Raw genomic sequence first — 15,089 nt, forward strand, 5'->3', positions numbered from 1 at the left:
TAACGTTACCTGGGACACACGGTAGAAAATTCATCTGTAAACTATGGCATCGGTTACGGTGGTACGTCGGCTCACACTGCTGTGGTTTCCATCGTGATTTTATAGCGAGAACTGTCATAACCTGTAATGTGCAGTTTAATTCACGCCGTCGCCGGGATAAGCCCCATATAGCTCCTTCTCGTCATTCTGTACTTCTGGTTCAGCAACAAATATGGATTCGGCCGTCAAGTTGCCCGACTGTAACAAGGTGCACAAAGTGTATAGTAGAAATAATAAAGTAGAGATAAATGGTACCGCAGGTTTTCGATATGGGCGAAACCACAGAACACATTTTCATGTGACAATTGCGCTAAATGAAGCTGCTGGCGTTAGCCTGTGTAAAGATAAAATTATTTTCTCACGGAAAATCACATACTGGAACGAAAGGAAAAGAAAGAACAGAAAACACTGGCTTTTAGGCTTATCATATCAATTTTTTACCAATCAAATTGTAGTGTATTGTTCTTGGCGAACACTGGAATTGACCATATGAGCATACCCGAGTCCGAACTTCATGCCTTAGTTCACCGAGAAGAGAAATACAAATGATCGAGGAGATCATTTGTATTTGCGTACGCACGCACGCACACACACACGCGCGCACGAACACACACACACACACGCGCGCACGAACACACACACACACACGCGCGCACGAACACACACACACACACGCGCGCACGAACACACGCACGAACACACACGCGCGCACGAACACACGCACGAACACACACGCGCGCACGAACACACGCACGAACACACACGCGCGCACGAACACACGCACGAACACACACGCGCGCACGAACACACGCACGAACACACACACACACACGCGCGCACGAACACACGCACACACACACACACACACACACACACACACACACACACACACACACACACACACACACACACACACACACACACACACACACACACACACACACACACACACACACACACACACACACACACACACACACACACACACACACACACACACACACACACACACACACACACACACACACACACACACACACACACACACACACACACACACACACACACACACACACACACACACACACACACACACACACACACACACACACACACACACACACACACACACACACACACACACACACACACACACACACACACACACACACACACACACACACACACACACACACACACACACACACACACACACACACACACACACACACACACACACACACACACACACACACACACACACACACACACACACACACACACACACACACACACACACACACACACACACACACACACACACACACACACACACACACACACACACACACACACACACACACACACACACACACACACACACACACACACACACACACACACACACACACACACACACACACACACACACACACACACACACACACACACACACACACACACACACACACACACACACACACACACACACACACACACACACACACACACACACACACACACACACACACACACACACACACACACACACACACACACACACACACACACACACACACACACACACACACACACACACACAAAACCTATACGAAACTTCAAAAATCAATATCCTTGAATAAAGACAAAAATTTAAATCTTGTTTTAGGAATAGGTGGGGTGAATTGTTTTTGTTGGCAAGAAATGTATAGCAGCAGGCTAAGTACGGGTATATGTATATGGTTGCGTTTATTCCTGAGTAGTACCATTACAGTAAACTACCACCAGATGAAGCTTGGTCAAGCAGAATTACTGAATATGATGAACAATACAAAAACGTTTGTTAGGTTTTCCTGCAATCCCAAATGGGGAACCAGCGCTGGCCAGGAGGCGCTACGACATTTTTCATGTGTAACTAAAATGTGCTGAAACGGTCCGATAGGGAGGCTACGAAGATGGCACGACATATTTAGCGATAAGAAACGTGCGCCTGTATCAATGTTTGCCTAGCCCGATGCGGCAAGCCAAGTTCTGTCCATGGCCATGCGCGCTGCGTAGAGCGCATGCGCTGCTACGTCCTAGCACGTCGGTTCCCTGCCGTTTGAGGAGCCGTGAAAAGTGTGACTCAAGACAATCGGCGAATTTGCTGACACGAAATCACTGCGTGTGCTACTGGAAACTGTGTCTACCGCTCGCTAGGCTGGGTGTTACGGCGCTGCTGTCGGCACGCGAAGCTTCAGCGCTGGTTGCCCATAACACGAAACTTCGGCTGCATGAATTGCTACGCTGGCATCGTTCGATTCGGCCGAACTTCCGCAGCGACCATCAACAATCTACGAGCGTTTGCGTATACCGTGCTGGGTGAGTACACGCGCGCATGCGCCTAAAGCGACATCGCTGCCATGATAGCACAATTTTGTCGCCGCGCTACGCTCGTAAATCACGGACTCTGCTCGGTGGCGTTCGAGGGCGGTACCACTTGGGCAGCGCAGCTAATTGAAGAAACATAACACGCAAAGCATCCAAGGCTGGCGACTATACACTTTCGAATATCGAAAAGAGCAACAGCCCCAAGAAAGAGAAAACGAGGTGCCTTTATATTTGGGAAGGGACGAACACACTAAGGAAGTGTCAATTATTATCGCTGAAGAGTTTCTGAGCTCTTCTAAGTATTTAGGAGAAATGAGGTAACAGACCAGGTTTCTCAGCGGATTCAGACAAAAATTATGGTATGACTTAAAACTGTTTCACTAGATGTCATTGGACAACGAGTATTTGAGCACACTTGGAATTTTTTATTTCATTTTGCAAGTAACTTTTGTCAGGAGGAAACTTTAGCTCGATAGCGCCAATCTAATCACATAAGAACTGAGAAATCATTTTCACCAGCAATAATTGCGCCATATTTGATAAGGTTTGTTGCATTTCAAGTAAAGAGATAAAATCTAGTAACTATAGGAAGCGTACTGTATTTAGGTCGTAAATGTATTGCGAAAGATTTTTAAAAATAACAGAAAAGAAGACACCTCAAGCCTCAAGTGTACATCTTTGTTAGTGACCAATATAAGACTACACTGTAAAAACTACAACTGTAAACTGCACTTGATATATACCGCTCTAAAGTATACAATTAATTTCTGAATATGATTTCTGCGATACCCTCATAAACATAACTTCACGTAAGCTGTAAATTCATATATCAAGTTTGTCCGCTTGAGATGTTCTAACAGATACACCTTACGGAATTTCGATACCCGTTATGGTGCTGAGTTTTGAATGTGGAAACTTCGTGAAATGAAATATGAAAATGAAATAAGTTCTTTGAAACAAATTTGTTTCAAAGCTGTTGAGAGGTTGTCTAATAAAAGCATTTCTGTTAATCCCCAAACTAAAGCTTCTTCTTAAGTTGAAGTTATGATAAGAGGAACATATGTTCGGGGTCACGTAGAATGCATCTTAAGTAGAGTGTGCTTAGAATGTAGTTTGACTTGGCAGTTTCGACATCAATGCGGGCGCGCGTACGCATTCTTTCCATAAAGAAATCGATGGGCCCCGCTATGTTCGTAATCTGACAGTGGTTGGCACTTTTGGTTCTATGGAGATAGGCTGAAAGAAGCGGATTCATAGATGCATCGAAGCACAAGCCACCGCATTCCGATGGGGGCGGAATGCAAACACGCCCCGGTAACCACGCATTCGGTGCACGGAAATAACCCCAGGTGATCAAAATTAATCAAGAGCCGCCCCACTGCAGATTGTTCGTAATCAAATAAGTTGTTTGGCGCGTAAAACTTCGATATAATTATCGTTTTATTAGCATTAAAAAGCAGACAGACTATAATAATAAAGTGGAAACGCACTGTCTTTTTCATCGTCTTACGCTGCATGCGCAGCCCAGCAGGCATATATCTATGAATCCGCAAGTTGCCCACTATTCAGCCATTCGGAAGGAACCAGGCGCATGGCGCCCACACGAACCCACATGCCACCGTCGAAAGAACTGCTGTCTGTGATACCATGCAATATCTGTTCATACGGAAGGACAAAAGTCCAACAATAGACATGCTGTAACGATATTAATTAATGAAATTCTGGGCTTTTACTTGCCAAAACAACGACGTGATCATAAGGCACGCCGTATATAGGGATTGTCTCCGGAATAATTTTGACAACTTGGGGATCCTTGACGTGCACCCAAGTAACAGTACACGGGTGTCTTTGTATTTCGCCCCCGTCGAAATGCGGATACCGCAGCAAGGATTTCATTCCGCAACCTCGTGCTTAGCCACGCAACACCAAAGCCCACTAAACCACCACGGCGGATTTGTAACGATATCTCTGAACGTCTCAGCAGCGTCATATTAAGGTGAATAAAACGTTTGTTGATATCGCTAGTGTCCATGGTTCGGTGATTTTACGCGTGTTTAGTGTCCACCACATTCTTTCATAGTGTTAGCGTAGAGATACGGAAAATATATATCTTATAGCTACGCCAACAGGGGCATTGCTACGGCATTGTTTCGATGTTGAGGGCTTGCGATAACAAAAAAACAAAAAACAAAGATAAGAAGCTCTTGCAATGCGAATGTTATAATCAGTAGCGTACAAGAAATTAGAATGTTTTGTTCACTGAATTCCACTTTGTGCGCTACAGATACTTTCATTTTCTATAAGCATGATAATGCGAAATCGACCAGTTTCCAAGTCATTGCACGTATATTATGGGCGTCAAATTTTTACGCAACAGGCTGCGGAAAATGTGCAAAATCAAGGTTAAAAATATATTGTTAAGCGCAGCTTTCCTGCTGTGGCGTCGAATTGCAAAGCCATCCCCAGGAGAGATCACAGACTGGGAAGGATTTAAAACACACCCGAATCACAAGAGCATAATTGAAAGCTCTGGCAAGAAACCGCGGTAACTTGTTGCCGTGATTATTGAGGTTGTCGCAGGTCCTGTCGAGCTATATGTAATTTTCTGCAACCATCAGAAATGTATGACGGCAATTAAATCAAAATAAGCAAATGAAGAACGTGTTTCTAATACCGCACACATCGAGTTAAGATGGCAAGATGCTCTCTTGCAGTGACGATGTCATCCACTCACCGTCTCTCCTAGCCCGTCGCGGCTCGGAAGGCTCGTACTTTCGTACAACATCGTCTCGGAAGCTTTCTAAAGCACAGAGTGCCCACCGAACACGGCACCACAAAATTTCAGACTTCCCTGCGAACGAGCACGCACCAAGCACGAGGAACACTTCTTCGAAAAGCAATCGTATAGAGGAGAGGAGGATGTCTTTAACTATTCGCTCCGCGTGACTGCATAGTGGGGCGCTAGAATTTACGTCAGGTTCAAACTGCGCTCGCTATCGGCTGCTTGCTCTCGATATCAGAACGCCTGACGGACGAACAATGGTCCAGTCAGCTGACTATCGAGGCCACCCCAGATAACGCCCGATTGATGGGTGTGTCCGATAATGAGATTGAATGCCTTCAAGAAAAACCTAAATGCTCTAGATAAGAGGCAGCGTCGCCGTATATACGCCTAATGACTAGCTTCGGGTTACTGTAGAGTGAAGTAACGATATCCATTTAGTCACCGTTTAGCCCAAACTCGGCTCCAGGGTTTCCATGATCTGATATCGCTGGCGCGGAGTGGTTATTTTACGAGTTCTTGTAATGAATTGCATTTTATTCAAATACAGCAATGTTGCCTTTGCTCCTCAATCCAAGGGACTGAGAATGTTAGTATCGTGCCTGGATAATGTGACTGATGCTCGAGAAAGATGCTTTTTTAGAAGCGGTGAGGCTGATTGGAGATATTCATCAGAAGAGAATGTAAAACATTAAATTATGGGGTTTTGCGAGCCAAAACGACTTTCTGAGTATGAGGCACGCCGTAGAGGAGGACTCCGCAAATTTCGACCACCTGGGGATCTTTAACGTGCACCTAAATCTAAGTGCACGGGTTTTTTCGCATTTCGCACCCATCGAAATGCGGCCGCCGTGGCCGGGATTCGATCCCGCGACCTCGTGCTCAGCAGCCCAATACCATAGCTACTGAGCAACCATGGCGGGTGGAAGAGAATGTAGTCATCATAGACGCCGCTATTAAGCTAGCGCAATTCCTATATATCCCCCCCCCCCCCCCCACCCCCAACATCGCTCGGAAGAAAAAGAACACAATTAGTTAGAATTATAATTAAAATCAAGGAAGTTGCTTTCGGACAAACGCAAAAGCACTCTTATGGTCGCTGAAATCTTGGCGCGGTAGTCTGCACGAATGGGAATTCGCTCGCTGCTGTTGCATGCTTCTCTTCATCCCGCCAGCGTTCGACAGCGAGTGTCCGCGGTCATCGATTGAGACGTGTTCATGCTCTCCTGTGCGCGCGTGATACAGTACTTGGTAATGTAGTTAGCGAATATTTACAACAGCTTTACAGCTGATAAAACTACGAACCTAACTGCGTGTAGCTGTATAATAACTTTCAAACCCAATTAATTCTTGGCTTTTTGCGCGAAACTGCGACTTCTTTTTTTAATGCACCGCAATTGCCATAGTAAAAGCCGATACTAGAGAACGCCGTGACGGTGATCGCCGATCGGGGCCATTTAGTAGGTGCGCTGCAAACAAAAAGAAATGAAGAAGAAGAACTCGAGCCCCGCGGTTGGCCGCCCCGTGCGAGCGTGTAGCGACGCTGAGAAATTCGATCGGCTCGTTTGACCAAACGGCCTGTACAGACCGCTTCCGCCACGGTGTCCTTACGTCTGAACTGTGACTGTAACGCTCAGTTCTTCAAGGACTCGCCGTCGCAACTTCAAGCCGGGACTCAGTATGTCGTCAACGAGCAACCACGCATCTTTAAAGGAGGGACAACGCAGAGGGGACCACGGCGCTGTCGCCACAAGCCTATGCCATGTTCCTGAAGATCAGCGGAAAGCCAGCCCACAAGGTAAGCTTGCTGGAGACTTGAACGTTACACTTAAGCTGCGCAACCAAAAATCCTGTATGCGCAGAGATTGCTCGAACTTGTCGCTTGCAAGTCTTGTTGAAGGTGAACTTTTCGGCATCTTGTTAGCGTTGTCATTATTCTGCGCAACCTTTTCAATCTACCACTATCTCGGACGCTGTAAATAGTATCTTAAAATGAAGTGCTTAACGCCTCGCTAAGGCGTGCCATTGTAACGTGCAATGGTAACCGCGTGAGAGAAATGTTGGTGTGCTTCGAGCTTCTAGCATGCAAAATATTTCATTTAAACGAACTTTCAGACTCGCGTTCAGGCAACTGCGTTTCAAGGAGCTGGGAACCATCAAAACGTTTATGTGCAATTTTTGTAGCCCTCAGGTGTTATATAGATCCTAGAAGCTTTGTGGTTTCTCGTGTTTATAGAAACTGTTCAGTGTAGCAGCAGTGTCTTACCCACAGTCCTGTCAAATATTGTGCGCAGTGTTCGTCCTTTCCCTTCTGCTAAAGTTTACACGCTGTAGTAGATAGTCGCAAGGGAGAATAATAATCGAGTTTCCCAACAGCCTCTCTAATGAAAAGAGCACAGGGCCCCTAGAAGGGTGCTCAACAGTGACACGAATATGCATAGGACTGGCACTGACTTTCACGTGGTTTATCGGAGCATCAAAGCAAACTTCGTGTGTTTGGTAAATAACTATATATAGAATAAATATAGCTACAGATGTCTTACTGCACTCATTCTATTTCCAGCAATATCAGCTATCCCAACCAGATTAGTGTCTTTACTTTCTTGGGTGTTATCAGAGTTAATCAAACTCTTGTAAGTTCTTCATGTCACGCTTTGAAAAAAAAAGGAATATTATCCCTTGTTTACGTACAGATCTCTTGTTAGTTTTCAGCATTCTGTCTGCAATAAAGTGCAATTAATTTGCGTAACGCATTTCGCAGTTTCGACCGTGGCTGCACTGGGTGCCGCAGCTGTGAAAGCGCCGCCGATGGAAGCGGGCACCGCATCATCGATCGCACCCTCCGCCCAGACCGCCGAACCACTTAGCGAGGCTAGAGCGGCTTCTGCTGCGCCAACTGGCCCCACAGAAATGAACTCAATCAAGAGCGGTGACCCAGAGAAGGCTGGTGTAGCGCACTGTCGGCCCGTTATCTCCGCCACTATGCGGGCTTCTCCGACGAGCGAGTTTACCTGCAGTCGTGCGAAAGCAGCGCACGAAACTTTTGCGATGGCTTGTGCTCTGCATGCAGGCGCCTCCGCTACAGACACCTTCGTGTCGATGCCTGCGCACGTGACCGCTGCTGAAAGCTCAGTTGCTACGCCGGAGGCCATGGGCGTGTATTTCAGCTCGGACGCAATGGGCCAAAGCTTTGCCGTTGAACAGGCGAAAAAGCCCACATGGGAAGCTCCACACGCGAACAGGGCGACCACATGTGCCACAGTTCCTGTCGTCGCGGATGTGCACTTGGCAGCAACTCCGAGCACCGCAACACTGTCTGGCGGTGAAACCGCTGTTATCGTTGCGCCGGACAATGTGGGTACAGCGACGGAAGCCCGCAGGCGGCTGTACTTGAGCGTGGCGGTAACCTACTTGGCGGCACTGTCGTTCGGCCTGGCCATTGCTTACTCGTCGCCAGCGCTTCCGGGCATACGAAAGGCCATGGAGTTCAGCGACAGTGACAGCGGCTGGTTCGGCTCCCTTGTTACTCTTGGTGCGGTCATCGGCGGTTTAAGTGGGGGTGAGCGACTGAAGCGCTACCAGCACATTTAATTTCTAGTTTTATTTCGTTTGGAGCATGCACGGTTGAAAGTTCTTGCGCGTCGTGAAGCGACACATCCATACAAAAACGCGCCGTGCGTGGCACTTTGCGTATGGAACTGCTTTTATAATTAGGGCACAAGCTGAGACAGCGCCTTCAGTACTCCAATTATGTGCTGAATGCTGTGTACACTGTTTTTGTTGCTTTGTCCCAAAGTCTACAGTTACTCAATTCAATTCAGTTCGAGTGGTTATGTAAAGAAAAAGTCGAGAATGTGGCCGTCACTGCGCTTCACACTTTTCTGCCTTCCGGGCACACGCCAGGACGCCAGCTGAGCAAGATCGGACGGCGCGGCACCCTGATCGCCTCGTCTCTCTGGTACATGGGTGGTTGGGCCTGCCTGGCGGTGGCCACTCCCAAGGCGGCGCTGTTCGTCGGCCGCCTGCTCACGGGCGTCGGCACCGGCATGGTGGCGCTCGCCATTACCGTCTTCATATCGGAGATCTCGCCCGCCGAGCTGCGCGGCTTGCTCAACACGGGTGCCAACCTGGTACTCTGCTCCGGCACACTGCTCGTATTCGTGCTGGGCAAGGTTTTTAGCTTCTGGGTGCTTGCCGTCTGCTGCATGCTGCCGGCGGCCACCATGAGCGTCTCGCTCCTCTGGTGCCACGAGTCACCCCGCTGGCTGCTCAAGAACGGTTGGAGAGATCGTGCGGCAGCGGCCCTGCGTTTCTATGTGGGTCCCTTCGCCGCGGCCGAGCTGGCCGCCATGGAGCAGGCCGTCGCGCGACGTGGCGGGGACGCGGTGACGAGTTTCACGATACAAGACCTGACCTCACCGCATGTCTACCGGTCCATCTTGTGCGTCCTGCTGGCCATGAGCATGCAACAACTGTCGGCCATAAGCGTGATCATCACGTTCGCCCAGGACATCTTCGAGGAGGCCGGCACGTCCGTGTCGGCGGAAAACGCAGCGATTGCTGTGGCGGCTATCCAAGTAAGGAGTTGATTCAGGTAGAAGGCGTGGCATTCTAGCTTTCCTAACTGTGTTGTAGCGTACACTGCGCAAATATGTTTTTCACGCTGTTCCTCATCATCAAATATTTGTTTTGATAGCAGCGTTACTTTAAGCGCTGTATGTGTACTGCTCAGGTGGTCATGGTGGCCGTGGCGACAGTGCTCGCCGATCGCCTAGGCCGGAAAGTGCTGCTCCTCTTCTCATCAGCAGTGTCTTCGGTAAGCCTTGCAGTGCTTGGCCTGTCCTTCCACATCAAAACGGCAGTCGGCGACAAGTTCGTGGAGGCCTTCGGCTGGTTGCCGTTGACCAGCCTCTGCACCTTCTTCGTCGGCTACTCCGTTGGTCTGGGCCCTTTGCCTTGGGTACTGCTGGGCGAGATGATCCCGCTGAAGGCCAAGGGATTCGCGACAGGGGCCTGCACCGCCATTTTGTTCGCCGAAGGATTCATCCTCACTATAAGCTACAACAGCATCCGTTCAATCCTGGGCACTGCGGCGACCTACTGGATGTTCAGCGCCTCTCTCGCTGTCAGCTTTGTCCTAGTTTTCATTTTTGTTCCCGAGACAAAAGGAAAGGACTTGGAACAAATTGAGCGCCTTTTCGGACGCACCATGTCTTCACCTCTTGGATCGCTAGTGAAGAGTGACGCTTCTAATGCTAAATGATTGCATTAATATCGCTCTTTTACGTTTTGAATTGTGATGTAAATTCCTCCCACCTGACCATCGTCTTGCGAGAGTGTGAGGTGATTTGTTAACTTCCGTTATGTATATATTTTTATTTTACGTACGGTGCTATATTAACGAAGCAGCGATGATAAAGGAAAAATAAATAGATGCGGCTGTACAAGTTCTCTGCACTAAGTAGGCACCGCCTCTTTCGGCAATTTTTCTCATTTCAGTTTAATAGAACGTCAGATAGTGTTAATAGTCGCTTGGGAGAATCTACTTACGTATGCACCAGTAAGGATAAAGTGGTCTTGCAACCATGTGGCTTGGAGAGAAAAGGGAAGGAAAAGCGGTGAAAGTAACCGAGCGTATATGTCTGGTTTGCTGTCCTACGCAGAGGGAAGGGTTTTAAAATATGAAAAAACCGGAGGGGGCTCCTACCCCCGCCGAAGTTTCAAGGGACCGAGGGAGGATGAAACCCCCGGCGACACCGAATACAACCCCCGGTTCCCCCCCCCCCCCCCTAACGTGTAATTGCCAGAGTTTTGTCGCCCACATTATTTGAGGTTTCTTTTCACTTGCCTTTACCTTTTCACGTAAAACTTGTGAAATTGTTGGCGGGGACGTGCACGAATTTTAATTCATACTTTATTTCTGCAAATCCTGACATTAGGAGAACGAGCGCATTAGAAGTACCAGTGGCGGCTGCCTTATCCGTATTTTCGCGCTTCAACATTGCTTTAAATTTCCACTGTAAACATCATGCACATACACAATATATTTAATTATATACACAGGAAATGTTTACTACATTTTCAAAGAGAAGGAGATAGACAGTTAGGTATGGATAGCTTATGCTTATAGAATGAATATGTTCACTTTGTTTCAAAATGCTTTGCGCGCTAAGTTGACCCTCAAGAATACCCGTAGATTTTAGTGACGCCTTAGGCAGAGTCTTTCGTTAACGGCGTGTGAAATGCACGTGAATGATATGTGTCTCAATATCGGTTCTCTTTCCAGTAAGCAAAGCTAACGACTCATTAAAAAAATACACTTCTAGTATTTATAGCATTTATTAGGGATGGAAACGTCGTCACTTGCATGCAGAGGTCATGATAGTATATATGGTGTCATAATTAACTATCATGCAGCAAGATTTAAAAAAAGCAATGCGTTAATCGAAGAAGTCCTAGTGCATATTGCTTCTAGTACAGTGGAGTAGCGCCTGTGATTTTTTCGTTACTGATATTTATTATGTAAATGTAATTATTTATCTAATTCGAGACGTAGTATAATAGTTATCAAAGTGTGAATGAGGCATTTGTAGGCACAGCCAAGGGACATCTAAGTGCGGTATTTTCAGCGACGTACCAATTGCGTACTAACGTTTTCTAACTGATCAATAAACCCTGCGAAAAATGGCGGATATCACGTGACTGCGTCCCACCTGCATTATAAACCAGCGCCGTCGAACAGGCTTCTTCTGGGTTAGCCAGAACGAAATGAAGGAAATAAAGAAATAAAATCACCGCCCGAGTACTCCGTGCAGATGGTTAACCAGCGAAGCTGAAACGTGGGTCCCCTGTGTTTATCACTGAATTAATCCAGACGGTTCATTAAGCAACGGCTTGGTAGATTGCCGGATCCTCGGTACGCAATTGCTGCTTGCGCTCGGCTGCACGAGCCTGCTCTTGTGCCCGGGCTGCAGTATCGGGACGGCGTAGACGAGTTCGTTCCCGGTTCCGCTCTCGGCGTTGCTGATGGGAAGATGCCTGCTCTTGAGGAGTACATATATGATGCGTGGGTTATCCATTTCGGAGCCGGAGAGAAACTGCTGCGCACCCGCTCGTCTGCGACAGAGAGCAACGACGTCACTACTGGCGCAGCCAATCGCGCGCCTCTCTCTCGCTTTTTTTTTCGTGCATTCGCATGTGGTTGCTCCGGAGGAGTTTTCGGCGTGCAGGCGACCGACGGACGGATGGCCAACTCAGCTATTCATATACAGCTTCGCTGTAAAACAGCGTCATCCAGCTAGTGCCTTATACATGTCACGCCTCTGCCAAAATAACATGTCGCATTTGGTGTTAGTTGGAAATAAGCTGTGATAGCTGTTGTTTTAGCGTAGATAAAGTGCACGGATAGTTCTTTGTTTTGCCACAATACGTATCACCACAAAAGCGACTTGACAACGTTAGTGTAAACGTGTAAACGTGCGTTTTGTTTCGTCCCAGTCGCCACGCCTTTCTCTCATAAACAGACGGAAAACGTGAACTTTGCCTTCGCAGCTGCAAATGACAGCAAGAGGAAGGCCGCGAATATACATCAGTCACGGAAGTGTGGCGGTAGACCAAACATGTCGAGTATCATCAGAAATGATGAAAACCTGAGACAAACAGGCAGCTTAAAGAAACAGTGGCAGAGGACTCCATCTTTCAGTCCTGGCCTACTCAGAAGTGTTCTAGCATTTATGGCCTGAAACCCCCATGCTATAGCATGCAGGACGTGGCTGCCCAAGTACCAACTTCCAAGTCATCACTATGGAGGATTTTAAACGAAGGCCTTTCACCAGTACGACCTTAACCAGCACCAATGCTTGGAAGATAGGGACTATAGGATAATCCAGATTTGTCGAATGGGGTCCTCACAAAAGCCGATGAGTCACCGGACTTCTTGACCAACGTCATGTGCACCGATGAAGCCAGTTTTCACAGAAACGCTCAGGTAAATTTGCATAATGCACGCCATTGGAGTGACTACAATGCATGCTGAGTAAAGTGCAATTGGCACTAGTGCCAGCGGTCGTTCAATGTGGGTTGCGGAATTTACGCTGGTGCTATAATCAGTCCCATCTTCTTGGATCACACACTGAGTAGACAGCGTTACGTGGACGAAATACTTCAAGGAGTGGTGGATGAGTTTCTCAGTGAAGTCCCGCTAACACGTCTTCCACTTCTGTGGTACCAGCAAGATGGCGCAACAGCACACAGCAGCAGCCGAGAACGATACCGGCTGGATGTAACTTTTCATACGCAATAGATTGGAAGGCACGGGCGTGCGAATTGGGGGGCACCTCTCTCCACTCGATTCTTCTTTGGGGTTATGTGAAAGATCGTGCTTACAGGATCGAGACGGACGTCAAATTAGCTCAAGACAAGGATAACGGATTTCTGTCGTAGAATTCGAGCGTCAGTCGTCAAGAAATCCACTGAAGATGTGATAAAGCGGACTCAGTACTGTGTAGCTGCAGAATAAGACCTGTTCGAACACGTCCTCTAGGCAGCAGCTAGTGTCCAAGGGAGCTTACAAATTCATAGATAAAAATGGCACACTGAAATACGATCTATTTTTTTTTGTGTGCATGATTGGCAATTCGGCTCATTTAGAAATGGTTATTTACTTTCTTGAACGCATCATTTATGCCTTTTCTCAACACGTGGGTCGCTTTGCGGTCTGTTTATTTCGCGTTTATTTTAAGCCATGAACCTGTTTTTGCAGCACGTATACAGTCTTATGAAAACTAAAACCGTCACTTTAATTTGGCTTTGGTCCGAAGCAAGTTTCTGGCGCGAAATATAGCTGCGCGCGCATTCTGTCGATGTGGTCAGAGCAAAGCCGGAATTTTGAAGCATGCTGTGCCTATTACATTGTTTTTCGCGTTTCGTGCGTATTCAGAGCGGCGCTTCGGGCGTGTTATTAAGGGGCTTTTATTATCAATCTGATCAGTGGGCCTTGAGAGACGGATAATAATTGTGACGTAGAGAGGAAGGAAAAGCTGCAAAACCACGAAACATGCTGTTGGTGCTCCTTCCGTACCATTATCAAGGTGATGCGCTGTCTCTTCGGGTTTGCGACAGGCAATGCAGTTGATTTCAATCAGCTTATTTGAGGGCGCTGCTTGATAATGCGGGTGCGAGCGCTGTCATGTGCTATTTTTTCATATTTCGTGAGGTTTGTTTGCCAGTCGGAAAAATATTGCGCGCAGTTAGTACGTCGCTGAAAAACACAGCAGTTACATATCATTTGAGGGTGCCTGGATGAGTCTAGAAATGCCTCATAGACACTTCGATAATTAGGACAGTACTTGTCTAATTAGATAATTTTTGTGATTGTCGAATAAAATTTCAGCAACGAAAGAATTAGTGGCAGCTACTCCACAGTAATGGAAGCAATACGCGCTACGTTTTCTTCGAGTAACGCAACTGCTCTTTTTTTAAGTCTTGGTGCATGATAGTTGGGGCCCCCTGTATAATTCACTCAGTAACCGAAATGAGGCCAAGCCGGATTCACTCGAAATCAGAATCAACAGCAGTCATGCGGAGGAGCGCTTATACTCGGACTCGGAGGAAAAAGAAAGACAGAGAGAGTCTGCAGTTTCGCCGGACAGATGAAGCAATACTAGTGATAGCGAAGTATAGGACTGAGGCCGGGAAATTGAACTGTCTCCTACTATGAGGTTTTGTAAATTCTCATGCAATTCAGTGTAAAATTCTTCGAGGTCACACGAAGTTTCTTGAAGTCGAAAATATATATATATATGGGGTTCGGAATACCAGTCGGGCCTCAGCCCCCCCCCCCCCCCCTCTCCCTTCGGAAAAAAATGGAAACTTTCCGCCAAAGGATCAGGGTCACGCA

The 15,089-nt window shown here is 47.4% G+C and overlaps 2 protein-coding genes across 2 annotated transcripts in view; one reads left to right on the top strand and one right to left on the bottom strand.

Annotated features, from left to right (window-relative positions):
* LOC135902193 (uncharacterized) overlaps window positions 1–5,301 on the bottom strand; it is a 78,964-nt gene extending 73,663 nt beyond the window's left edge. Inside the window, exon 1 of the mRNA XM_065432164.1 lies at window positions 5,144–5,301. Coding sequence (XP_065288236.1) covers window positions 5,144–5,194 — 51 coding nt within the window. The 5' untranslated portion in view covers window positions 5,195–5,301. The remainder of the gene's footprint in view (window positions 1–5,143) is intronic.
* A 1,570-nt stretch (window positions 5,302–6,871) lies between these two features.
* LOC135902207 (solute carrier family 2, facilitated glucose transporter member 8-like) lies at window positions 6,872–10,507 on the top strand. Its single transcript, XM_065432184.1, has 4 exons — window positions 6,872–6,989; window positions 7,953–8,750; window positions 9,095–9,768; window positions 9,924–10,507. The coding sequence occupies exons 1-4, from the start codon at window positions 6,872–6,874 to the stop codon at window positions 10,452–10,454; spliced, it is 2,121 nt and encodes a 706-aa protein (XP_065288256.1). The 3' UTR covers window positions 10,455–10,507.
* The last annotated feature ends 4,582 nt before the right edge of the window (window positions 10,508–15,089 follow it).

This window comes from Dermacentor albipictus, chromosome 4, assembly GCF_038994185.2.
Source record: "Dermacentor albipictus isolate Rhodes 1998 colony chromosome 4, USDA_Dalb.pri_finalv2, whole genome shotgun sequence".
In the NCBI taxonomy this organism is placed as follows: Eukaryota; Metazoa; Arthropoda; class Arachnida; order Ixodida; family Ixodidae; genus Dermacentor; species Dermacentor albipictus.